Raw genomic sequence first — 27,867 nt, 5'->3', positions numbered from 1 at the left:
ATTGTTTGCATGTTGTCTCTTCCATTAAACTGTGAACTCCTTGAGGGCAGGGACTATCTTTTGCTTTTCTTTATATCCTCATCTCTTAGCACAGTGTCTGGCACACAGTAGGCACTTAACGTTTATCAAATGACTGACTGAATGCCCTTTTCTTCTAAAACTGCACCTCTCAGACTCAACCTCCTCATCTGTTAAAAGCACTACCACTCATTATATACCACACTATTATTTGTTTTGCTTAGACATTAACTTGGAATCGATTGTTTCATTTGTTGTTTGGAATCCAGTTGTTTTACCCATGTGACTTCCCAGCTGAACAGTAAAGTTGTTGAGGACAGGAAACTTGTCTTCTGCTTTCCTCATTCATTCAACTAAATAGCCAATGAGTATTTACTAAGTACTTAACTATACTCCCAACATTATGTTGAGTACATCAAGAGGGATACAAGAAAATAAACATATATGCCCTGCACTGATGGAACTTAGATGACATAACAGAAAAATGGCTGAATTTTTAGTCAGAAGACCTGAGTCCAAATCCCAGTTCTGCTATTTAGGATGTGTATAACTGTGGGCTAGTTACTTAACCCCTCCTGACTTTGATTTCCTCAACTTTAAAGTGTGAGGATTGAGCTGGAATTAAGGTCCCATTCAGGCTCCAGATCTATGTTCCATCAACCAACTGATCAATCAGTTATTTAAACATTTCATTAAGCAACTACTATGTGTCACACAATATTCTTGGTGCTGCTATCAAGAATCTTATATCTTATTGTTCCTCTGTTCTATGAATGGAAATGATATAAACTGAAACAGCTATAATATAAGATTGAATGTAAAAGTCCCAGGAGAGGGGTATAAGATACAACATTAATTCAACAATTCAATAAACATTTATTATTAATTATACACAAAACATTGTGCTTAACTAGGGATACCAAGACAAAAAATGAAGCACTCTCTGGCCTCCAAGAGCTTATATTATAGTAGGCTCTACAATATGTAAACAAAGGAGGAAAGAGCTACATCTGGCATGTGGGTCATGGAAAGCTTCATGAGAGATGTGATGTAAGAAATGGGCATTACATTAATCGCAATGCGTGCTATGAGGTTATACATTTAGCAAGTACTTAATAAATGTACAAAGTGGTTTATTGATTGAACATATAATTGAACGACTAAATGACTGGACCATATGCATATGTAAAATAGAGAGAGATGGAGAGTGTATCCAGGAAGATCATTCCACTCCATTGTACATTATAAAAACATCCCAAGGATGGGAGATAATGTTGTTTATAAATGCTTATTGATTGATCATTAGGTGGATTTTATGAAGAAGCTGAAGTACCTGGAATTAAATATGTCCTGTCTCCCTACCAATTGAATTTGATTGCTACTCCTCTTTTCTTGAAGCCTGGGATACCATTTCCCATCAAGGTGAAATGATTTTTAAATACACAGTTATATTAAAAAAAATATACATGCAGCTACTTCTACCTTATCATGGAAGGCAGTGGAGAGGGGAGGGAGTAGTAAAAATGGGGCAAAAATCTAAAGAAATAGAGTGCACAGAATAGCTATCCAATAGAGACAATTTTCTTCCTCACAGAGTTTTGTTGTTCGGTCATTTTTCAGTCCTGCCTGATTCTTCATGACCCCATTTGAGGTTTTCTTGGCAAAGATACTGATTTGGTCTGCCATTTCCTTCTCGATCTCATTTTATAGATGAGGAAACTGAGGCAAACAGGGTTAAGTGACTTGCCCAGGATCACACAGCTAGTAAGTGTCTGAGGCCAGCTCTGAACTTAAGAAGATGAGTTTTTCTGACTCCAGGTCTGGAACTCTATCCACTGCACCATCTAGCTGGCCCTTTGCACAAAATAGCCACACACACACACACACACACACACACACACACACACACACACGCGCGCGCGCACACACACATACACACACACACACACACACGCACACACGCACACACACTCCTTCTAAATGGGATTGGATTAAGCGTGGAGCAAGAGTGGAACAAGGAGTACCTCTAGCCCGGTGTTGTCTAGGACAAGGAAAGGGGAAGGGAAAGGAATAAGCATTTACTACAGGGATGGGAAAACTCTGGCCCAGATCCAATCCCTGAAGCAAATGCTAAGAAACAGCATCAGATATGCTGGCAGTTAGAAGACTCCATATCCTTTAAGAGTCTTTGGCAGTAAATTCCTATAAAGCCATTAAGGTGGAAATGCTTTCAGGGAAAGTACAAGGCTTACCTTTCTCCTGTCTTTTCTGTGTTTTTCTCTTTGAATGTGCTTCTTTCCCTGTGTGTTTCTCCCTGTACATACATTTCTATGTGTCTATTTGCAGGCCTCTCTGTCCGGCCCTCTACATCTCTCCGTCACTTGCTGTGTCTTTTAGTCTCTTCTCTGCCTTGCTACTTGTTTCTCTCACCGTGTCTGGCTCTCTTTGTCTTGCCTTTCTCTATTTCTTTATCTCTGTAGGTCTATCTTCCGTTCTTCCTTCCTACTTTCCTCTTCCCTTTGTCCTTTTCCTTTAAATGCCCAGGATAATAGAGCTTGCAATTTTGTGAACTGAATTAAATTTATTAGCTATATTGTTGTAGGCAGCTAGGTGGCACAGTGGGTAGAGTACTGGGCCTGGAGTCATGAAGACCTGAGTTCAAATGTGGCCTCAGACATTAGCTTTGTGTAACTCTGAGAAAGTCTAAGTGATTTTCCCTAAGGGATAGTAACCTCTGCCTGCCTCAGTTTCTTCAACTATAAAATAGGGATAACAACATCAACTACTTCCCAGGGTTGTTGGGAAGATCAAATGAGATAATATTTGCAAAGCACTTAGCACAGTCCCTGGCACATAGCAGCTCTTAATAAATACTTGTTTTCTTTCTTATATTCCCAGTCTTTATTTTAAAAATAGATGAGTGGAATGTGTTATATTTTTCCTCTCTAAAAGACAGCCCCATCTATCACCCTCCCTCCCCCCAAAAAACCTCCTTTACACTAAATTATTTCTTTTTTCTGATGTGAGCCCCTCTCAATCAATTTTTTTAAAAGGTAGATTGATAGGTGTCAATTTATTGAAACAATGCATATTTGCAGGGGAGTGAGATGGAGGAGGGAAAATTCTTTCATTGTTACAATCAGAGATTTGTCTTCCAAGGACTTCATTCTCCCTTTCACTCAAGACTAAATTGGGTAAAAGAAAGACTGCTGCTGTCAGGTATCAGAGCTGCTTATCTGCTGATCCCCTGGTGCACTCTTTTCTTAGTATGAAAGTTCTGTTGTATGATGGCAATAAGTATTTATTAAGCACCCACTATGTGTCAGGCACTGAGCTAAGTGCTGAGGCTAAAAAAGGCTAAAAAGAGTCCCTGCCCTCCAGAAGCCGACAGTCTAACAGAGGGGACAACATGCAAACAACAAAGTGAGTCAAGGGGAATGATCATAAATGAAAGCAGTAGAGAGAATGTTGGATGAGGAGTCAGGAGACCTGGGTTCTAATCCTGGCTCTGCTACATATTTGGGCTGTGACTTTGAGCAAATTATCGTAACTTTTTGTGTTCCATCTTTCTAATCTGTAAAACGCAGGGAGGAGGTTGGACCAGATTGTCTCTAAATTTCCTTCCAGCCCTGCCATACTATGAAATATTATTGTGAATGCTCGGAGTCCCCAAGACTGAAGGTCTATTTAAGAAGAATTAAATAGTTAATTTCTCTTGCTGTAAATTGAAGATCCTTCTATTTAATCAAGTGGTGAGCATTTTGTCCTCTGAAATAGGAAGATAGCACAATGGTTAGAGAAATAAGGGTTTTGTATGCTTTTAAAGAAATGGTATCACTTCACCTGGATTTTGGCACTTCTGGCATTTAGGTTCAGGTGAAGGATCCACTTGACCAATTTGTAGGAGGGGTTGTGATAACCCTGAATGCAAAAGCAATTGATGAAAATCAGGAAGAGACCCAAAAAGAGCCCCAGAGAAGTACCACCCATCAAAATAATGGAGTAGCTTTGTTTGTGGTTAATCTTCCATCTCATGTGACAACGCTGGAGTTTAACGTGAGTAGAATTCTCCTAACGGTTGTGCTTTCTAGTACAGTATGTACTTTCTGACTGTGTGTTTTGGCTGGTGTGCAAAACAGATGGGAAATTTTTATACATGAGGCAAGTGAACAGCTCTGCAATTTTACATTAAACATGTGGGAATGGGAGCCACAGTTTAGTTGGCTGAACAAACCTTAAGGGGTATAAATTCATCAAATGTACTTGGTAAATGATTTCTCCTATTGCCACCTCCTGTCCTTATGAGACTCAGAAGAAGTCTGATGAAATGGTGGTTATGGAAAGTGGAGTTTTAAATTCTAAACTGTTGTAATTCTAAGTAGTAGACTCTTTTTTCCATCAGTTGCTCCTTACCATGACAGAATGGGGGAGGGGGAGAAAGTCTAAAGTGATCCTCTCCTCTCCCTCTCCACCCCCCCCTGCTCTCTCTGTCTCTCCTTCTTTCTCCCTCTCTTCTCTCCTCTCTGTCTCTGTTTGTCTGTCTATCTCTTTCTCTCCTCTCCCTCTCAATAGGATGAACTATTTTTCCTTTGACCTTGATCAAGATTATCATCTTCAACAGCAAATAATATTTACATTTCAAGATGAAAATAAAAAATCGGCAGAATGGGGGCTGGCAACCTACAATACATCAAAAAGGTAGTCTGCAGTCAGTTTGTATTTCCTTTCTTTTGAGAAATACTGTCACTTCCCACCCCTCCCTTGAAAGTAGGAGCATGCCGGAGCCAGCTGTAGCTAGCTTGTAAAAGTTGATTGTTTAATTTTCAGAGAGAGCATTTACACCTCAGAAATCAGCAAATGGCACAAATTAGGGCTTGATTTATTCTTTTGTTGATTGTTTTGACTTAAGAAAGTGATGGAGAAAATGTCAATAAGGCAGATTAAATGAAAGTGTGTGGTGGGTAGTTGACATGGTCGCTTCCATAGATAATATAAAGTATATAAAGTATTGTACAAACTTCAAAGCACCATATAGATGTCAGTTAACATGATTATTTATTATTGTTATTTTGCTTACCCAGGCAAATGTTGATCTAGCTGCTCTTCTTTACTCTGAGGGGTTTAATAAATAGGCATGACCACCTTCCCCTTGCCAGTTCTGAAGAAGCATAGGTCCATGAAGCCATAGATTCAAAAGAAGAAGAAAACTTAGAGATCCTTTAATCCAAAGGTTTTTAATTTTTGTGTGTGTGTCATGGACCCCTTTGACATTCTGGTGAAGCCTATGGACCTCTTCCTTCTCAGAACAATGTTTTCAAATGTATGAAATGAAATATATAAGATTATAAATGAAACCAATTATGTTACAATGTAGTTATTAATTTTTTTTAAAAAATACAAATTTATAGACCTCAGGTTAAAAAACACTGATCTAGTCCCCCTGTTCATTTTGTAGCTGATCCCCAAAGAGGTTAAATGATTTGCCTTAAGTCCCAAGGCTAATAAGTAATAAAGCCAGTAGTCCAATTCAGATCCTCTAACTCTACAATTAACCTTCTATATATCCTTCCTACCCACCAGAAGAACAGCAGTCTACAATTTAGGATTATAGGACCATAGATTGAGAGCTGCAATGGACCTTAGAGGTCATTAGTCCAACCCCTTAATTTTAAAGATGAGTAACTTGATTCATGGACAGCTAGGTGGTGCAATGGATAGAGCACCAGGCCTGGAGTCAGGAAGATCTGAGTTCAAAGGTGGCTTCAGACACTAGCTGTGTGACTCTGGGCAAATTACTTAATCCCTATTCACTTCAGTTCCCCATCTGTAAAATGGGGACACATTGGAGAGAGAAATGGCAAACTGCTCCAGTTTTGCCAAGAAAACCCCATGGGATCATGAAGAATTGGACACAAATGAACAGAAACAACCTGGTGCACAGAGGTTAAAAGACTTGCTGACGGTCACACAGCTAGTAGTGAATGAGGAAGGGTTTGAATCCAAATCTTTCTGATTCCAAGTCTAGTGCCCTATCAACTCCACCATGATACACTACTTTTTTTTTTAAAGCTTTTGTTTAGTATTTTATTTTTCTCCAATTAACATGTAAAAACAATTTTTAACGTTCGTTTTTAAAACTTTGAGTTCCAAACTCTCTCCCTTCCTTTCTCCCCCCCACCCCCTTGAGAAGGCAAGCAATTCAATATAGGATATACATGTGTAGTCATGCAAAACATATCCATAATAGTCAGATACACTACTTTTGATAGTTTGCCAAACTTTATTCAAGGAATTTTCTTCTCTTTCAACTTCACCTGTCTCTGCTGTTTTAGGTTTCTTGGGCCTCTCCTCACATTCTTTTTTTTCCTCCTCTGTGGCCTTGGTAAAGTTACTTAGTATTACAGTTTGCCCAGCTGTTAAAACAATGAAACTGTTATTTCTTCCTCTTCTTTCATATGAGGTGTTGTGAAATCTAAAAATTAAGGCAGATATAGATATTTGGATTAAAAAAAGATACATTGGTGGAAACCATTAACATCATAGTCATCTCCCCTTCTTTGTATTTTTTATTCCTTCATTTTTTTTTTTTTTTGGTGAGGCAATCAGGGTTAAGTGACTTGCCCAGGGTCACAGAGCTAGTGTCTGTGTCAAGTGTCTGAGGGCAGATTTGAACTCAGGTCCTCCTGACTCCAAGGCCAGAGCTCTACCCACTTCACCACCTCACTGCCCCATTCTCTGTATTTTTTAAAATAAATATTTTTGATTACTCTGTCTTTCCTATTGCCCTCAGCTCCTCTATTGAGCCAAAAAAAAAATCTATATAGTCTGGCAAAACAAATAGCTATGTTATCCATGTCTAAAAATGCCTGTCTCTCTCTGCATTTTAATTTCCTCACCTCTCAGTCAGGAGGTGAGTGGTACGGTTCATCTTCATTCTTTCGGACTCATTTTATCATTGCATAGATTAGAGTTCTAGCTTTCTCTCTCTCTCTGTCTCTCTCTTTCTCTCTCTTTCACACACACATACACACACACACACACACAGATTATCAACATTCCTCTATATATCCAGATCTATGTAGATCTAGATATGTATCTATATATCTATATATGGATATAGCTGTATCTAGATATATATATATTTATCTAGATATCTAGATATATACATCTATCTAGATATATACATATATCTATCTATAGATTAATTAAAATAATTTTAACCAAGTTTCAGAATGTAAGACGAATCCATATAAATTATCAACATTCCCCTCTCTATATAGTTAGAACTATACCAATATATACAGATTTGTTGATATCTGTATATCTATATATGTATATATAGAGCTATATAGATAGATCTATATATGCAACTGGGTTGAAATTAAGAATTCAATTAATTTTAATTGACTCTCTAAGTCTATCATCATACCATCTGTAAAAAGCAACAATTTTGTGTTCTCTTTGCCCAGCTTATGCCCTCAATTTCTTTTTCTTGTTTTATTCCTATTGCTAGCATTTCCAGTTCCACATTAAATAGCGGTGGTGGTAATGGTCATTCTTGCTTTACCCCAATCTTATTGGAAAGGCCTTTTTTCCCCTACTGCATATAGTGTTTGCTCTGAAATTTAGGGAAATATTATTTATTATACTGAGGAAAGGTCCATTTATTCCTATGTTTCTAGAGTTTTAATAGAACTATGTGCTGGGTTTGTCAAGAGCCTTTTCAGTATCTATTTACATAATCATATAGTTTTTATTATTTATATTATAACATGGTTTATTATGTTTCTAGACTTCCTTATGCTAAACCAACTCTGAATTCCTGTCATAAAACCAACCTAGTTATATTATATCATCTTTCTAATCTGTTATTTTAACCTACTTGCAAAATTTTATTGAAAATTTAATTATTGCTAAATTTATTTCTACTTGTTGCTAAATTTAACTACTTGCTAATATTTTATTGAAAAACTTTACATCAATATTTATTAGGGCATTGGTCTATATTTTTCTTTCTCTGATTTGCTTCTCCTTGATTTAGTTATTAAGACCACATTTGTATCAGAAAGAGATTGGCAGGGTTCCTGCTTTTCTTATTGTTGCAAGCAGTTTATGTATCCTTAGCATTTAGCCCAGCATCTCTCACATAGTAGCCATTTAATAAATGTTTATTGACTGACTGACAGCATTGGAACTAATTGTTCTTTAAACATTTGATAGAATTCACTTGTTAAGTCAGCTAGTCCTATAGTATTTTCCCCTTTAGGAGTTTATTTACGGCTTGTTTAAGGTTTTTTTTTCTCTTTCTTTCTGTTAATGGGTTATTTATATGGCCTATTTTTCTTTGTTAATCTAAGTATTTATTTAAGTATGCTTTTATTTCCTCTATATGATCAGTTTTACTCCTCTTCGATTGTTGCAAGTTGTCCTTTCTCATTTTTGATGTGAAAATTGTGTTTTTCTAACATTATAGTCTTACACCTCTTTGTAATATCCTCACCTCCCTCTTTTCTCTTTTATTAGGTCAGAACTGAAGACCCTAATCTTGCAGAAGAAAACCAAGCTTTCAAAGAATATAGAGCGGTAGCATATTCATCCCTCAGCAAAAGTTACCTTTATATTGACTGGACAGAAAACTTCAAACCTTTACTTGTAGGAGACCACTTAAGCATTACTGTTAAACCTAAAAGTCCATATATTGACAAAATAGCCTTCTATAGTTACTTGGTAAGTACAGCAAATGTCTATTTACTCCCATGAGACATTTCACTGTGTTTTTAGAGAATAGCTTTCAAATGATCCATTACAGGTAAATAGCTTGACTAACTTTTCATCCTATTTTGTCTGACCTGGACCCAGGACCTCTTTGTGTGAGAGGTTACATGGTGATTTAGTCAATTATTAGTCAGTAATAAATATTGGGCACCTACTTTTGCCCTAACATTTCTCAATCTCAAGAATCTCACTGTTTCAATGATAAGAACACCACAAAAGGAATCTATTCATATTTTCACTACAGTAGTTACAATGGTGATTAGAGAACCCAAGTCCTGTACATTTAATGAAACTTGATGATCTCTATTTTAAAAATAAATTTAAAAAGGCTGTCCTTAACATTTGAACAATTTTATGTGAATGGCAAGCCTCATTCTTTATAAATAAAGCTACATCTTTATTTTGTTTCTCTTTTAGGTTTTATCCAAGGGGAAAATAGTTAATTTTGGGACCAGAGAGAGGCTTGAACATTTAACTTACCAAAGTCTAAACATTCCAATAACTCAGGACATGGTTCCTTCAGCCCGGCTTCTGGTCTATTACCTTGTGACAGGAGAAAACAGGGCAGAATTAGTAGCTGATTCAGTCTGGTTAGATGTGGAAGAAAAATGTGGCAATGACCTTCAGGTAAGTATCTCTTGGTCTATTTTCTTCAGGAGCCAGCTCTCTACTTCAATGACCAACCTATGTGTTTCAATATGGTACTCTCCAAAAAATGTGGCTTTCTTTGGATAATCTTTTCTTATTTCAAATTACCTTTTAGGTTCAGCTGTCAAGAAGTGAAAATGTATTTTCTCCTGGACAAGTCCTCTCTCTTAATTTGGTAACACAGGAGAATTCTTGGGTTGCTTTATCAGCTATGGACATGGCCATCTATGGAGTCAAAGGAAAACTCCAGAAACCCCAGGATATGAAAAGAGTTAAGTATGGTAATGCATCATTCATATGATTGTAGTGTGGCTTAGGACTGTGTTTCAGAAATAATATAATAATAATAATTTTTATTAATGAATAATAATAGCTAGCATTTATATAGTGATTTAAAGTTTGGGAAGCCCTTTACAAATATTATCATATTATTTCATTTTATCTTAACAATAACCCTGGGAGATAGGTGCTGTTATTATCCCCATTTTACAGAAGAGGAAACTGAGGCTGAGAAAGGTTACATGACTTGCCCAGGGGCACACAAATAGTAAGTATTTGAGGCCAGATTTGAATTTAGATTTTCCTGACTCCAAGTGCAGTGCTCTAACCACTGCACTGCCCCTTCTGGAGTCCTTAAGATCAGATCATATAATTGGAAGGGACCTGAGATATCATTTAGTCCAGTCATCTACTGCAGGTAGGAGTCTGCCTAAAAACATTTCCAAAAATTAAGGAAAGGATAGGGAATAAGGAATGAAGGGGAATATTCTTTAATTAAAAAATTTGGAACTGGCAATTATTTGAGAAAAGAAGAAAAAATCTGAGATCTCATGAAAATAAAGACATTCTGAGAGTTAGGAGCTAAGAGGAAAGGATATTTGTGGGCAAAAATTAAAAAAAAATATTTAAAGAGACCTGGTAACAAAATGAGTACAAGACTTGGGGATAGTCAATGTAGATGACAACATGGCAATTTTAGATATGTAAGTAGATTGATTTGGCCTGAGAAATACTGTTGGTATTTTTACATTCATTACATTAATCAAGTAATCCTCAAAATTATATTTTAGTGAGCTCTGTTGATACATGTTGAGCTTTCCTCAGGAAAATTTGCCTTAAAGAAGAACTAAAATGCATCCTCTCTCGAAAAAAAAAAGAATAGAAGTTGTTACTATTGTTTATCTAGCAAAGTAATAAATATCATTTATGCCAATTCCCATTAATTTGATTTCAAGGATTTTGCAATATTTTTACTTGCTCTGTTTAAGGAAATATCTGTTGGACTAAATAAGGCCTTAATTAACTCTAGTTTTTAAACAAACATATAATTATTTTGTTACTTCCCTAATTCAAAGTATAAATCAACAAGCTGTTAAGACAAGTCTATTATTTATTAGACTGGGATTTTGCATCAGTCTTCAGTCTGAGAGATGAAGTAGGGAAGATTTTAGAGTAGAGGTGTATTCTGGAAGCTTCTTTGGAGGGCAGGGCTTTGGATCTAGTATTTCATCAGTGTAGAGAACTCTCTGTATGAAAACCTATTCTGATGATGATAAATAGGCAGCTCATCTGTAATTTATAGACCTAGAGAACTGCATGGGGAACTGATGGCTTAAATTATTTGCCCAGAATCACACATCTAGTTTGTGTTAGAAGTTGGCTTAAAATCAGTTTTTCCTAATTATAGTACCAAATTCCTATTCACTATACCATGTTGCCTCTTTATGTTGCAAAGGAGGCATTATGGCTATAAAACACTCCCTGAAATAAATATTTACTTTATGGTTTTGAGAAGGAATTAATCACCCAAACTAGATTAAGATTCTTTGCACTTATAAAATTCTGTGGTGTATGCTCTCTTATACCATTCTATGACCCACAATTGTCTCCAGCTCTAATATTTTATGTTTATAATCTATTACTTGGATAAAACATTGTGAATTCCTCAAATACTAGAGATACCTATGTTCAAAATTAAGGAAGAAGTAGATGCCTGTTGTGAGAATTTTTGGAAATGGTAGTTTTGTTTTATTAACTAACTAGATCAGTTAAAAGCACTAAAGCTTAGAAGGTCTAGTGGGAAGACAGCCAGCCTAGGAATCAGAGGACATGAGTTCAAATTCTGACTCTGACACTTGTTAGTCCCTATGACAGCAGACAAGGCGATTCGACCTGCTGAGTTTCAGTTTTCTCACATGCAAAATGCAAGACTTCTCTTCCTGGGTTACTATGAGAAAAGATTTTTGTAAAGCTTAAAATGCTATAGAATTCAAGTTCCCTGAGACTCTAGAGGGATTCATTTTTTTTGTATTTGTATCTTTGGTCTTTGTATAAATAACAATTGTCTCTGTTTTGGCCAGAAACCCTAAGGGTGTTCCCCTCCCAGTTTGATTATTATTATTATTTTTTTTTTGAGTAGGCAAACTTGGCCATCTTTTGCCTCATTTCTTATCTAGCCTTAAATCGCTGAATAGGTGTTGCCTCAGCCAAACTGAGATCTGGGAAACACCTTAGCTTAAAAAGGCCAAGGGCTCCCATTGCATCTGGGGTGATCTCCAGTCGTCCTGGGCTATGTCTTGCTGCTGGATTCAGATGACCCTGGAGGAGAGAGGGAGACTGATGGCTTTGTGCAGCTCTGTCTCACTTAAATCCAATTCACTTTCAAGCCAAGACATCACCCTCATGATGTCATTGGTCCTCTTTGAGAAGGAAGAACAAGCAACTGTTTTATTGAGATTCCTAGCCTTTAGGACCTCATGTGAATAAGTACATTTGCTATGAGGCTTTAGGACACAATGAAAAAAAGAGTGCACTGACCTGGGAGTCAGAATACCTGGGTTCTGATTCTAGCCTTGACACTGACTAGTTATATAGGATGTCCCTAAAGTCTTAGTTTAATTTTAAGTTTTAATAGCTAGGTAATAAATTTATTCTAATAAATTAATTTATATTATTTTTATTTGTATTATTATTGCATTTATTTATATTAATATAAATATTAAAGTTTAATAAAGCTTTAAGACTTTTGGGATACTCTGTATTACCTTGGATAAGACACTTCAACTCTCTGTTCCTCAGTTTCCATGTCTGGAAAATGGATTAAACAATTTCTGAGATTCCTGCCAGTTCTAAGTTTTCAGAATCTATGAAACTTCCCCTATTAAAATCAGCTCATGATTTTGCCTTCTTGTTATAGGTAATGCGAGTTTTTGAAAAAAGTGACCAGGGGTGTGGTGCTGGTGGAGGTCAGGACAGTGCAGATGTGTTTCATTTAGCAGGACTTACATTTCTTACCAACGCTAACACAAAAGACTCACAAGAAAATGGTAATGTGTTCATAATTTATTCTATGATTACATTTGGATTTATCTTTTTAGTGGACCATGATTTTATTGTTTTTAATGTTTTCACGATAATGGAGACGAGGAAGAATATGTCATACAAAGACTGGTTAATGGAAGTAGAGATATTTAAGCTGGAGAAGAGCAAATTAAGGAGGGGAGGGACATAGTAGCTGTCTTCCAGTATTTAACAAGCCATCATATGGAAGAGAGAGTGTGTTTGGATTGCTTGGTCCCACAGCACAGAATAAGGAATCGTGGGGTGGAAGATGAAGAGAGGCACATTTTAGCTGTATAAGAAAAACTTCCTGACAAGGCAATTCGAAAGTGAAATCAGCTGTCTTGGAAGGTAGTAGAGTTTTTTTTAAGCAGAAGGCTAGACAAACCCTTATTGGGGATATTGTAGAAGAGTTTCCTATTCTGATGTGTGCTGGAGCAAATGATCTCTTAGGCCTCTTCTAGGCAGAGGTATACTGGTCAATGAATGATTAAGAATTGAGTCTCTGGGGGAAAAATGTACCTACGACCCACTTTTGAGTTTAATCTGTATTATTAACATTTTCTCTAGCATTGTTTTATAAAGCTAGATCACCAGCAAATCAATAAATCAAGACCTGGTTTGAAGTGTTTGCCATTTTTGAGGAATAATTGTGTAAAGTGAAAGTTTAACAACCTACTCTTGAGGGCTGGTTTGAGCTGGCTCCAACATAACCACACCTCCAAATCTGAGATACTATGACATGATTGTAGCAGTAAACAAATGAGTGAATGAATGAACAAATAAGTAAATGAAAAATAAAATAGAATTCTTACCTTAGGCTTAGGAACTTTTCTGCAATGATACAGTTTATGATGAAAAACAAATCTTAACCTGAAATATTGAATATGATTTTAAAATATAGATAATTTCATAGAAAATGTATTAAAATTTTTTTCTTTCTCTACCTCCCTCCCCTTTCTTAAAAACAGATAAGCCTTGTAAGGAAATACTCAGACCAAAGAGAAATCTAAAAGAGGAAATTGATAAACAAGGTACTCGGAAAATTTTGTTGGATTACAAAGAGTATATGGTTGTATAATTTTGGAAACTGGATACATTTTAAAATTATATTCCCCCCTTCCTTATTTATAAACATAAAAAGTGAGATTCCCTAGAAACTGTCAGAGCACTTCCCCCTGTGGTATTAACATGAATTTAAGATGAATTAATTAGTTAATTAATGTACTTGAATTCCTGTTTACTTACCATAGCCTTTATATAATCAACATTAGACAATAATTAATTAAAATTTACTTTAATGAAAATATTATGTTGGGTGCTAGGAAGATGCAGAGGTAAATAAGATGTGTCTCTACCGTCTAAGTTTATGATGCAGTAAGGGACAGAAGACATTGACATAGGTAAATATAATATAAATTAAATTATAATTTATAAGAGCTGTATGAAGTGCTAAGGTATATCAAGTGATCTACTTCTTGCTAAAGAAACTTGATCTGGGATAAATAGTCCTAGATTACTTGAGTCTCCATAGCTTTATAAACTTTAGATCTTGCTCATCTAAAAAAGTATCTTTCTTCCTTTGCAGCTAAACAATAGTTAGATCCAGCTGTCCAGCAGCACAAGTATTATAATGATCCTCATTTTTTATGATGGGACTAAGATTCAGGGAGGTTAAGTAACTTGCAACAAAACTGTGGCCATATGCTAGTAAGTCGCACACACTAATATGAGTCATTAGCAGATAAGTGGCATAACCAGAAAGAAAAACAAGGTCTCTATTGTATAACATGGGTTCTACAATAACTCTGGAGCTCCCCCCAGAGGCATGGGTATGGTGAATCAATACCCTGAGCCATACTACACCACCCTCCTCCCAGTCTAGTGCTAGGTGGAAAACCCAGAAAACCTTTAAACTTTTCTAGGCCTCACCTTTCTTTTGGACACCTCTACTCTAGACATCCTTCTTCCTGCAATATCCTTCCTTTTCTGGACTTTCCAATGCCTAGAACCTTTCATACAAGCAAACTTTCACACCCCAAGCAACCTGACAAATTTGTGCCTCTGCTTGTGGCAGAGGTAGGAAACACATCAGATACACCTGAGTAAGACTCCCACCTCTGGCCCTTGTCTACATTATGGAGCCTCCTTGTTGTATTGAATAGAACCAGGTGTCCTTGTATTGAACTTGGAAGGATGACAAGGATCTGCCATAACTTGGGTATCAGATCAGGAGGGTGGCTTTCATAGCATCACTGATCCCTTTCCTCTTCTTCCTCCTCTCTTTCTCTTCCTTCTTCTCTTTCTCCTTCTCCTTTCTGTATGAATGAAGATGAGTCTTTAAAACAGATTTTTAGACTACCTAGGAAGAAGTTGACTTCATAGCTTTTTAAAAAATCCCTTTAGTCCCTAACCCTACAAAGCCTCCCAAGGTTGCTAATAATAAAATACTATTATCTTCCTCCTCCCCTTCATCTTCTTCCTCCTCCTCTTACTTTTCTTCTTCTTCCTCCTCCACTTCAGGAAAGTAAGTGAAATCAGGACAAAGTTACCAGCAACTCCACTGACACATTCATTTCTGGCCCAGATCCAACCAAAGTGTTTGTGGCTGCTGGTGAGAAGGGCCTATCTCTCCCTATCTCCCCTTACCAAAATGGTAGGCAGGAATTTAGTACTATTGATACCCTACAGTTTTCAGACTCAACAAATGACCTCAGCTATTCTATAATCATCGTCAAGTCATGTAGTGATGATTTTAATTGGTTGGTTTATCAATGCTGTTTGTACTGATGCTGACTGACAGCTGAGCCAACCAGAGACAGAGATTAAAAAGCATCAGAGGATGCTAGAGTCTTTCTTTTCTTCCTCTCTTGTGATTAAATACAAGAAGGTCCAGGGCAGCAATCTGAAGATGCAGAGTACCCGCTGCCCCTGGAACACCAGGGCAAACAGCCAGACTCAGAATCCTCCCACTCCTAAGAGTTCTTTATTGTTCATGCTACTTCATAAGTGCAGGTGTCAGTATAGGGGTGGGAAGAGATCAGGCAGAGCTTCCCTCTCACTTCTGGATGTTCCCAAATGTTCCAGTGTTGTTATATCTCTACTACCTCCTAACCATCCCCTCAGGCTGTTTTCTTGATGGTTCTTTGAATGTTTAAGGTTAATGTTACCAGGATTAATGTTAAGGGAGACAGTGGAAGGTCCTGGGGTAGAAATGGAGAGAATCATGGGGGACCACATGGTATAATTTGTCCTGAGCCAGAATCCTCTAAGGGCAGCTCTGTTTATGTTTGACATCTGTTTTTCTGGTAAGAAACAAACATGTATAGCAGTTTAATTAAAAATGCATTGAGACTTCAGTAAGTGCACATCTGTTATTGATTACAGCTTCTAAGTACAAAAACCTCCGTGTTCGGTCATGCTGCTATGATGGTGCCCATCAAAGCCATGAGACCTGTGAACAACGACTTGCCAGAGTTAAAGAGGGAAAGTATTGCATTGAAGCATTCAAGAATTGCTGTCTTTTGGCATCACAAATACGTTCTGAAGACAATATTAAAATTTTGTTATTGGGAAGAATTTGTAAGTTCAAAAACTTTATACTAATTTTAATCTCAGAGTTGGGAGCATAGAAATGTCACAAAGATAAAAAATAATGGTGATGATAATAATACCAATAATAGCCAAACTAACACAGACCTTAGAAATATATTATTAATAATGATAACTTACTTTTATATATCATTGTATGATCACAAAAGAACTTTTACAAACATTTCATTTGGTTTGTTTCTTGAATCAAACCTGAAAGATAGATAGGAGGGATATTGTTATTTCCATTTTACAGGTGCAAAAAATGAGGCTCAAAGTGGAAAGGCTCTTGGATGGAGTTGGAATGCCTTGTTCAGTGTCATTCAGCTAGCAAATAGCTTTGCTGAGATATAAAGTCCTGCTAAATGACACACAGCTACACTGTTCTGACCTCTACCAGCACCATAATTCAGATCACTTAAAAAAAACAAACTTTATTACTTATACATGAAGGCAAAATCATAAGCTGATTTTAATGGGAAGAATTTCCTAGATTCAGAAAACTTAGATCTAGAAAGAACCTCAGAAACTGTCTATTTTCCAAATGTGGAAACTGAGGTCCAGATGTCCAAAGTATCTTGTCTAAGGTAATACAGGGTGGCCAAACTAGATTTTCTGAGATTCATTCCAGTTCTAAAAATCTATGGTATACATTCTAAGCTATGCTGTTCTTTAACCCAAGGTTCTTTTCAGCTCTAATGTTCTGTTGTTTTATGATTTATTATTTGAATAAAATTCTGTGAACTTACATATCTCAACAATGCCTAAATACTAGATAACCCTGTGATAAAAATTAAAGGGAAAATAGATTCTGGTTATGAGAATGATTTTTTGGAAATAATGATTTGATTCTATTAACTAGCTGATTCAGTTAAAGGCAAGCCTATAGAAATCATCTTAAGAGTTCTATTCCATATGACAACTCTCATTAAGTGTTCATAGAGAAAGTCCTCAAATACTTTTCTGTAATTGTCCTTTTGGTTTCTTGAGACTCTAAGCCTTAAAGGTCTCATGTAAATAACTTCATTTGATTTGAGACTTCAGGACAAAATGAAAAGAGTAAACTGAACTGGGCATCAGGAGACCTGTATTCTAGTTTCAGCCTTGCCACTGATGAGTTAAACGGGTGTCCCAGAAATCTTAGTGCAGTTCTAAGCTTTAATAGATGGAAGTAAAGCAGGAGAGTGCACAAAGACATGGAGACAGGAAATAGAAGAAGGTAAGGTTGATCAGAAAGTAGAATGTGTTAAGAAGACAGTGGGTAAGGAAAAAATTGAATGTTCGAGAAACAGGTGGTAGTTGAATGGGTAAGTTTCTGTAGTAGATAAGAAGGGATGTGATTAGGGCTGCAGATAGAATGGTCAATCTTCTCAAGAAAAGGGGCTACCTCTTCTACCAAGACTGGAACAAAGGAGGAAGAATAGGAGATGATATTGAGAAGTTTTGAGATCTAGATTTGGAGAGACAAGGGTATTCACAGTGAGTGGCCTTCATTTTGGGGGTAAAATATGAAGACAGGTCCTTGGCTAAAGAGAAGAATATTTTGCCAACAACATGAGATAGATAGTGTTAGAATCATTTCAGGTATATGGGAATTCATTTATTACAATTTCAAAATTATTGTATTTCTTAAATTCCAGGTGCTACTAGAAAAGAAATTTAATTTATCGAACATGTCTTTTTAAAATTTAAGTCATATCCTATTTTGATACTAAGTAAATGACTCACATTCCAGAAGAGACTAGTGATTAAGGCTAAAAAGTTATGTCTATATACAATATGTTAATTTGTTTTTACATATTTTGAATACACTTTTTTTTTTTTTTAGATTTTAAGGCTCTGATGGGGATTGGCAAACCAGAAATTCGAAGCTATTTTCCTGAAAGTTGGTTATGGGAAGTCTACAATGTTCGTTTAAGGTATTGTAGTATTTTGATTTTACTCTTGGAAATATTATAAGGATACAAAAATTGGAAAGTTATTGCCTTAAAGAATGTATCAGCAGTTCTTTTGAGAATAAAAAGTGACATCATCCCTTTCTAATGTGCTTTTTAAAAAAATGAACTTTTTTTGTTGTTATGAAAAACTGTCTATATTTCTCTTCATCCTATCCCACCCCCATTTATTCTATTCTCTCCTTTGACCTTGTCCCTCCTCAAAAGTGCTTGCTTCTGATTACCCCCTCCCCCAATCTGTCCTCCCTTCTATTATCCCTCCCTCTCTTATCCCCTTCCTCCCTATTTTCCTTTAGGGTAAGATAGATTTCTATACCCAATTGAGTGTGTATGTTATTCCCTCCTTAATCTAAATCCAATGAGAGTAAGATTCATTCATTCCCTCTCACCTTCCCCCTTTTCCCCTCCATGGTAAAAGTTTTTCTTCCCACTTTTTTGTGAGATGATTTACCTCATTCTACCTCTCCCTTTCTCCTTCTCTCAGTACATTCCTCTCTCATCCTTTAATTTTATTTTTTAGATATCATTCCTTCATATTCAACTCACCCTGTGCCCTTTGTTGTTATATATATGTATATATATACATATATAATATATATATATTCCCTCTTACTACCCTAACACTGAGAAAAGTCTCATGATTTACAAATATCATTTTTCCACATAGGAATGTAAATAGTTCAACTTTAATAAGTCCCTTACATTTCTTTTCCTTGTTTACCTTTTCATACTTCTCTTGAATCTTGTATTTGAAAGTCAAATTTTCTATTTAGCTCTGGTCTTTTCATCAAGAATGCTTGAAAGTCCTCTATTTCACTGAATTTCCATTTTTCCCCCTGAAGGATTATATTCAGTTTTACTGGGTAGGTGATTCTTGGTTGTAATCCTAGTTCCTTTGACCTCTGGAATATCATCTTCCAAGCTCTCCGATTCCTTAATGTAGAAGCTGCTAAATTTTGTGTTATCCTGATTGTGAAAAACAAATGTTTTGGGGGAGCTAGATGGATAAAGTACCAGTCCTGGAGTCAGAAGTTCCTCAGTTCATATCTAACCTCAGACACTTACTAGCTATGTGGCCCTGGGCAAGTAATTTAACTTCGATTGCCACCCCCTCCCCTAAAAATATACATTTCCTTATCAGCCAGGTAGTTTGGGGCCAAGATAACATTACAAAGTATCTGAGCTCATTGTAGAACTTTCAATATCTGTTGGGGCAGAGGACCACCTCCTAAGTGTGATCCAAAGCAGATTAAAATGTAATTGGGAAATATTTAACAAAATAAATAAGAACATAATAGCACATAGATAATGATAGTATGTAGTTTTCTAGGTCAAGATGCAGCCTACAAGGATCTTACACCTGGTTTAGTGGCCTCATTTTTTATACCCCCTGGACTGTATAGCTCAGGCTCAGTAGACAGCCTTAGCTAATACTAACTCCCCAACAGTGATCTTTATCCAGTTCAAATGCATAAATTGAATGTTAAATCAGAAACGATTTTGGAGCATAAAATGTGAGACCTATAAGGTGCCTAAACACAGAATGTTATGACATAGAATATAGACTGTTGGAAACCTTAAAGATAATTTAGTTCAACTTCTTTGTTTTACAGATGATGATATTGAACTTTTGAGAGGTGAAATTACTTTCTCAAAGTCATTGTACTCATAGGAGCATAAATTTAGAGCTAGAAGCAATCTTAAAGGCCATTAAATCCAACCTTCTCATAAAGGAAATAATACCCAAGGAAGTTAAGTGACTTGCCCAGGGTTGTATAGCTAGTTAAGTGTTTAAAGTGAGATTTGAACATAGATCTTTTTGAATCCACATCTGTTGTACTATGTACTATGCCACTCTGCCTCCATGAATTAATGGCAGAAACTAAGACAGAACCCAGATTTTTTTGTTCATCTTATCCTCTTTCTACAACACTGGAATTTATCTCTGTATGTCCAATGCCATCTCTTCATAATTCAGATAAAAGGAGGGAATTTCCCTACCAAGAAATGTAAGTCATACAAAATTTCATTTAACCAAGAAACAAGGAAGATATTGTATTCTATTAATTGATTTTTCTTGTTCACTCAGGTTTAACTGGGAAATTCAGTCCTTCAGCCTAGGTGGTTGAGAATATGATCAAAATATAGCATTCCATTTCCCTGCCTTTAGCAAGTAGAATACACTAAACATTCTTTGATATTAATTTGATTGCTGAGAATCTCAAGCCATCCTTCTGAACAGGAACACATTATAAACCACATCAGAACTGAAGGTAGAGACAATCTAGGAGAGTAAGTCAAATATGTTCTAAAACTAGAACATTGACCTAGAAGTTTTTTTTTCTTTTTAAAATAAATCCTTGGTGTGAACTTGTCAGCTTATAATTTATTCTTATCCTAATAGCGGAAGGAAGCAAAATTCTAAGTACTTGACAGCTTTGGGTTACAGATAGTTAAGTTCCTATTGTATAGGAATGTCATGAAACATCTGAACCTTTAGGTACAGGTTTCCATTGACGCTACCTGATTCCATAACTACTTGGGAGATTCGAGCTATTGGCATTTCAGACAAAGGTAAACAGCTTTATCTAATTTACTTCAAACATGAGGTGTGTCTTTTTGTTATCTCATAAAATATCAGTTTCCTCTTGGATAGTAATAACTGACTATAAAAAGCATAATAGTTATTTTTAAAGTAATTTTTATTATAAACATAATCATTGTCCAAGAAAATGTTCAAGTAAACCAAGGAATAAAATCATTCCTTAAACCATAAAATCCAAATTATTTATGGTTTGGCAAATGAAAAACATTTATGTATACATTTGCATGTATACATGCATACACATATATATGTATACATATGTAGAATTTTCAAATTACAAAATTACTCTTTTAATTACTTTAACAAAATAATAATATCCCATTTGCTTCTATGTTTTCTTTCTATCTCCTTCCAATCTATGTCCTTATCAGATTCTGTTGGGGGTTTTTTAAATGGTCGTATTTGGGGGTGAGATGTTCTGATTCAACTTTCTTCATTCTTCACATATTTTATAGTTATAAAGCACTTTGCATACATTATCTTATTAGAGCTTCACAACAACTGGGCATGAATCATTATACCTATTTTATGGAAGAGAAAATTAAAATAAAGATAAAACAACTCTCCCAAGGTCATACAATTATTTAGTTTTAGCGATGAGGACATTTTAAGTTAGCATACTCATTCCCACTTGATATTTTTAAGAGCCTCCCTGTGAGTTGGAAATCTTTCTTCTGTTTGAATCTTATATAATACCTTTACCATGATACTGGTGATGACCACTCAGTAACTTAAATTAAATTATTCTGGAAATTCGTAAAATATGTGTCACTAAGTAAAAATCTTAGGGATGTGGGAGGAATGGAGGGAGGAATATGGCCTGACCTTCCTCCTTAAATGTTGAGGACAGCTACATGCTAGAGTTTTATTTTGTAGTGAGAAAGACCTGTCAGGATATTAGGAAACATATTGTTTTCCAGAGCTCAGGCCCAGTAAGCAGGCTGCACCCTGAGCTTGGCACAACAACAATCCTTTGTGTTCATCCTCTGGCTGATGACAGCCACAGCAAAATCCCAGAATTGTTTCCCACCAGCATCAGATGATCTCTGAGCTTGGAAAAGCACCTGTAGTACCCATGTTTGGGTCATGAAGCCCTGCCTGTGAATCAAACTTGTCACATTGTTGCCATTACCCTTCATTGTCAGGGCTAAGCTCACTGCATAGCCATTGGTATAAGTCTTTCTATTTTCTTTTTTCTTTTTTTGGCTAGGCAATGGGGTTAAGTAACTTGCCCAGGGTCACACATCTAGTAAGTGTTACGTGTCTGAGGCAGGATTTGAACTCAAGTCCTCCTGAATCCAGGGCTAGTGCTCTATCCACTGCGCCACCTATACCTAGCATTGGTATAAGTCTTGAGATCTCCCCACACAGCCTCAGGTCCCACCCACTAGGGACAGGGCTCTGGCACATGTCCTTGCTTGCAAGTCATTTCCTTCACTTTGAAATTAAATTTCTGTTTGATCCCTTACTCTCCTGTCTCTAACCTGTTTTGTTTGGCTCCGGCCACCCATAGGTTAGAGGCCAGTTCCAGTCCAGTTGACAGACCTTAGTTCAAATTCTACCCTAAGCACTTGTGTTTCCACTGGGCTGGAACCAATTACTATGTTTTACATAATTTTAACTTCAAATAGTACAACTTTGAATACATGCGACCAGTTAAGGGGATGTGTTGTTTGCACTAATGAAGACTTGGCTGTAGTTAAGTGAACCTGAGCAAGTTGCTTAACCTCTTCAAGCCTGTTTCCTCATCTGTAAAATGTGGATAATAATAGTCCCTACCTCATAGGGTTGTCTGGAAGATCAAATGAGATAACCTATGTAAAGTGCTTTGCAAACCTTAAAGTGCTACTAAAACACTTGCTATTGCTATTATTATTTATTATTATTATTATTAAAGTGAATGTTTGTAAAATGTTTTAGAATTGATAATGTGATCTGAGTTCCCTAATAAGATTGCTGCATATTCTATTGGGTTTCTTAGGTATATGTGTTGCCGAACCACTCCAGGTAAAAGTATTGAAAGACGTCTTTTTGGAGATGCATATTCCCTACTCTGTGGTTAGAGGAGAACAGATTCAAGTGAAGGGAACTGCTTACAACTACAGGAGCTCTGAAATGAAGGTGAGTAGGGATTCTAACTATTGATGAAAAGGACACATAAGAAGGAATCTTTCAAGCTGCTGAGGGTTGGGAAGCCTAGGTCTAGCCCTTCTCTGCACATTTTATCCAATCCAAAGAATTTTATCTTTCAGCCCTTTGGATAAGAGATACACTTTGGGGGAGGGGGCAGTGGAAAGTGTGCTCTGGATGCTTTTTCACAGCAAAAGAACTTGAGATGACATTCATCTTTATTCTTAGTTTTGCCTCCAGTCATGTTCTCCAAATCCCTTCTGAAGTAGTACCTCTCTGACATGTTTCCTTAACTGATTACAACTCCACTGTTCCTTAGAGTATATTTGAAGTATTATAGAAGAGACAGCACAGTAGAGTGGAGAAAGCACTTGGCCTGGAATCAGAGAAACTGGGTTTGAGTACTGGTTTTGTCACTTGCTAACCATATATTCTCAGGCAATGCATTTAATCCCCCTGGGCCTCAGGTTTTGTTTTCTCCCCTCCGTTAAAAGAAAAAAAAAAAAAAAAGAATGGGTTGGATCACATGACCTCTAGATGTCTAAGCTTCAATTCAAGCCCCCAGCATGGTCATTGTGAGAGTCAAAGGAGGTAAGAGATTTAACAGTATGTCATAAACCAGACTTTACAAATGGGAAGGGTTATTATTCTATGTTTTTGATTCTTGTGTTCTAGGCTCTAGTCTGAGCTCTAGTTATGACTATCTAACTCAATAACTTTGTGTAAATCATTATGTCCCTCTGGGCCTCTGCTTCTCCATCTGTAGGATTTCAGAGTTGGGAGGCATAGCATTGGCTATCTAGGCCACCCCATGTACACGGCAAGTGAGAAACTCAGTTCATAGATGAGGAAACTAAAGAGAAGGGAAGTGACTTGTTTAATGTCACCTAATGAGTAAGTGTCAGAGTCTGGCCTCAAACTCAAGTCTTCTCATTTTAATCCCAGTATCCTTTGCTCAATACCACACAGTGCTCAATGAATATTTGTGGAATTGGACCTCGTTGAATTGAATGATTCTAATGCAGATTTTTAAAGTTTAAATTTTCTATTCCAAACTTAACAAATACCTCCCAAAACGAACATTTCTATGTATAAAGTAGAACTCAAAAGAGGATTTCACATGAAACTGTGAGCCTCTATTCCATACCACTTGTTTTTTTAAATCTACAAAATAAATCCAATCCATTACTTTCAAAACTGCCCTGCTTGCCTCTACTTCCTTCTGAACCACCATCTCATCTCCTCCGTGCACTTTCTCAGCTGTTTCAATGATTCTTTTCTTTTTTTCTTTTCTTCTTTTGTAGGCATCACCATTGCCACAGTCTTTTCCCTCTCATCTTGAATCAATCCCTTCTCTATCAGGAGATGAGTAGCAAGCTTCATCCTAGGTTCCCATAGAGATGTAGTTAATCACTGCTCTGACCAGAATTCTTCAAGTTGTCATTCTTTATGATGTTGATGTCATTAAATAAACTGTTCTCCCATTTCTGTGCCCTTCACTCTACATCAGTCTAAACTCACTAGGATTCTATCTTTCATAATTTTTCATGGTACAATAATATTTTATTACTGAATGATTTTAATAATGTAGTAGTGCTATAAAATTATTTAGAACCTGGTCTCATCATGTAGATACTGTAAGCAGCAGGAGGAATTCTTGCTGTCAATATAAAATATTCTGATCAGTGGATTAATATAATTTCTAATCTTTGGTATTTCAGTTCTGTGCTCAAATGTCTGTGGGTGAAGGAATCTGTCTGGCTGGAAGTTCCTCTTCTCATCAGCAAGGGATGAAGCATACTCAGTGTGTTCAGAAGAATATAGAGGGCTCTTCTATTCAGTCAGTTATGTTTAATATTCTGCCATTAGAATTGGGTCTTCATACTATCAACTTCACACTCAACACACCATATGGAAAAGAAATCTTGGTGAAAACCTTACGAGTAGTGGTAAGGAAAATGGTTGCATTTTTAAAACATTTTTTTACTTTCAAATAGTTATATTCTTTGATAATTTATGGCATGTTGCCTAATGTACATATGTTGCATACTATGGATATCATCCTATTAATGTTTTCAAAATGATTTTGTATCTGTGATATAATTTTAGGCCTACTGAAGCTCTTTGAAGTAGGCAGGACTGGCATTGTTTTTTTTTCTTTGACAAATGAGTAAACTGAGGCTCAGTGAGATCAGATAACTTATTCAAAACCACACAACAATTCCCACCTAGTGGGAGAAATGGCACTGATATTCGTGATGTTTCTAATTCCTGATGAAAATAGTGGCCCCTAAAGTTATAACCGTTTTAGTAAATTTGATTGAGATTCTGACAGAAGAGAAAGAAGACAGGATTTAGAGACCACAGACGGGGGTTAAATCCCTACCTGCTATTAATGACCTGTGTGTCATTCAATTGCTCAGATTGTTTCCTCATCTGTAAAACAAAAGGGTTGGAACCCAGCACCCAATTAGGCCAACCCACACGCCTAACAAGGGGTTTCTATCTTCATTTTTATAGATGAAGAAGCTGAGTTTAATTTTTTTTTCAGAACTTAACAAATACTTTCCATCCACAAAGAGCATTTCCTTATATAAAGGAGAACACAAAAAGAGGATTGTACATGAAACAATGAATCTCTTTCTTTATACCACTTGCTTTTTAAAATATATATAATAAATTCAGCATTGTAATTTATTATAGGAAGCACAGACAAGTGGGATGGATCTCTAAGCTCTCTCCCATCTCTAAATTCTATTGTGAGGGAGATATCCTTTCTCAGTTTGCACAGTGAGGAGGAAAATATCCACTCCCCTGACCTTGGGCCCTGTGGTGTTCTTCAATTGCTTGTTTACTACAACCACACACGAACTCATCTCTCCAGTCATCACTGGGCATAGGGACGGGATCAGATGGTAAGGGCTCTGGAAACCATGTCATAACATGAATAGCTATAGAAACTCATTTGACCAGTGGACAACTTGGTCAGGAAGCCTTTCTTTATATTAAACATACATTTGTGTTCCTGGAACTTGCACCCCATTGATCCAAGTTCTACCCTCTGAAACCTCCTGATACAAGCCTACAGCTCCTTTCTCCCTCTGATAGTCCCTCAGATATTTGAGGACATAAATCATACCTACTGTAAGTCTTCTATTCTTCAGGCTAAATGTCCATTGATTTTTTAATCTTCCTGATTAAGACATACTATATATTCAATTTTTTCTTAAATGTGTTTTTATCCTGCTATATTTTAGCCAGAAGGCATCAAACGGGAAAGTCATGCTGGTTTCACACTGGATCCCCAAGCTGTATATGGTATGCAGAACGCTTTGTACTTTACCTTGTATAAATACAATGTGTACAATTCATATTGTTGTTATTGATGACAGTATTGTTAAGTGATCATTAATATTATTGATAATTCATAATAGTGTACATTGTTATAGAGTAGTAGCATTGACAATGTGCTTTCTTCACAGCAACTAAATATTTTTCAAATACCAACGTTATATTAAGTTCTAGGAGAGAGACAAAGTAAGTAGTCCTTGCCCTCATGGAATTTATAGTCAAATAGGAGGATAAAATGCCAATGTAGTGATAATACACAATGTTCCATGGTAGCCACATCAAGCAGTTACAAAACAAAATACTGTGTGAGGTCTGCAGAAGGAAGTTATTATTGGTTAGGAGATCAGGGAAGACTTCATGAAGAGGGAGGCTTCAGATGAGCTTCAAAGGCTAGGTAAGGATACAAAGGGCAGCTAGGTGGCACAATGGATAGAGTGTGAGGCCTGGAGTCAGAAAGACTTGAGTTCAAGTCTGGCCTTAGACACTTTCTAGTTGTGTGACCCTGGATAAATCACTTAAACCTGTTTGCCTCAGTTGCCTCACCTGGAAAATGAACTGGGGAAGGAAATGGCAAACCACTCCAGTGTCTTTGTCAAGGAAATCCCAAATGGGGTCAGAAGAGTCAGAGACAACTGAAAAACGACTAAACAAAGGATACAACAACTAAAGAGAGGGAAGAAGAGCATTCCAAGAAAAGGTATGGAGACAGAAGAGCTCAGTGAATTTTCAGAGAGCCACAAGATTACATGGAAGAGATGCATGAGATGCATGGTGGGTATGAAAAGGCTGAAGCACATTACCAATGAAGAATGGTGCAGAAAAATCAATCAGCTGAAAGCCAACCTACCAGCTAACCTCAGCTAGACCATTTTCTCAAAGCATGTGGTATGGTACTGGTGGGGATGAGAGGAGAAAAGAAAAGGGTCTGGAATTGTCATTCTTGGCAATAAGATAACAAGTTGGTAAGGCTGGAGTAGAGACACTGATTATCAAACAATGACTAGGAAGCAATCGAGAGGTAGTGGAAAAATCTCTTCCCTGGAAGTCAGGGGCCTGTGTTCAAATTTTGCTTGGATGCTCACTATGTGTGTGATTTCGGCAAGCCATTTAACCTCCTTGGGCCTCAGTTTCTTTATGTGGAAAATGAGGGAAGGGTCAGACTAAATGGCCTTTCAGACATCTTCCAGCTCTAAATCTATGTGATTATGCGAAATTAATTTTGCAGTTTTGTGATTTTTTCCAATGATGTTCAGAAGCCCAGGAGTAAGAGGGAAGAAATCAGGCGAAGAGAGTTACTGAGGAATGAGAATGCATAGGCCAGAAATGTAGAAGGTCAAAGGAGCAAGTGATTTCAGGGCCAAATCTACTTAAACACTAAAACTGAAAACCATGGAGTCAGAGCTGGGTATGCAGACAAATGAAGCCAGAGTTGAAAGATCGATTGGGGGAATAGGG

At 36.7% G+C, this 27,867-nt stretch overlaps 1 protein-coding gene across 1 annotated transcript in view; it reads left to right on the top strand.

Moving 5' to 3' along the window:
- The window catches only part of LOC114047345 (complement C5-like), a 120,548-nt gene that overhangs the window by 23,854 nt on the left and 68,827 nt on the right, over window positions 1–27,867 (top strand). The window contains exons 10-22 of the mRNA XM_027868146.1: window positions 1,325–1,440; window positions 3,889–4,074; window positions 8,542–8,745; window positions 9,211–9,420; window positions 9,557–9,712; window positions 12,638–12,767; window positions 13,752–13,814; window positions 16,168–16,362; window positions 18,200–18,290; window positions 20,827–20,900; window positions 22,913–23,052; window positions 24,783–25,010; window positions 26,319–26,379. Coding sequence (XP_027723947.1) covers window positions 1,325–1,440; window positions 3,889–4,074; window positions 8,542–8,745; window positions 9,211–9,420; window positions 9,557–9,712; window positions 12,638–12,767; window positions 13,752–13,814; window positions 16,168–16,362; window positions 18,200–18,290; window positions 20,827–20,900; window positions 22,913–23,052; window positions 24,783–25,010; window positions 26,319–26,379 — 1,854 coding nt within the window. The remainder of the gene's footprint in view (window positions 1–1,324; window positions 1,441–3,888; window positions 4,075–8,541; window positions 8,746–9,210; window positions 9,421–9,556; window positions 9,713–12,637; window positions 12,768–13,751; window positions 13,815–16,167; window positions 16,363–18,199; window positions 18,291–20,826; window positions 20,901–22,912; window positions 23,053–24,782; window positions 25,011–26,318; window positions 26,380–27,867) is intronic.

Source organism: Vombatus ursinus, unplaced genomic scaffold, assembly GCF_900497805.2.
Source record: "Vombatus ursinus unplaced genomic scaffold, bare-nosed wombat genome assembly UNPS02014786.1, whole genome shotgun sequence".
NCBI classification, from domain to species: Eukaryota; Metazoa; Chordata; class Mammalia; order Diprotodontia; family Vombatidae; genus Vombatus; species Vombatus ursinus.
Note: the sequence above shows the minus strand (reverse complement) of the source record. Positions and strands in the feature narration are given on the sequence as shown.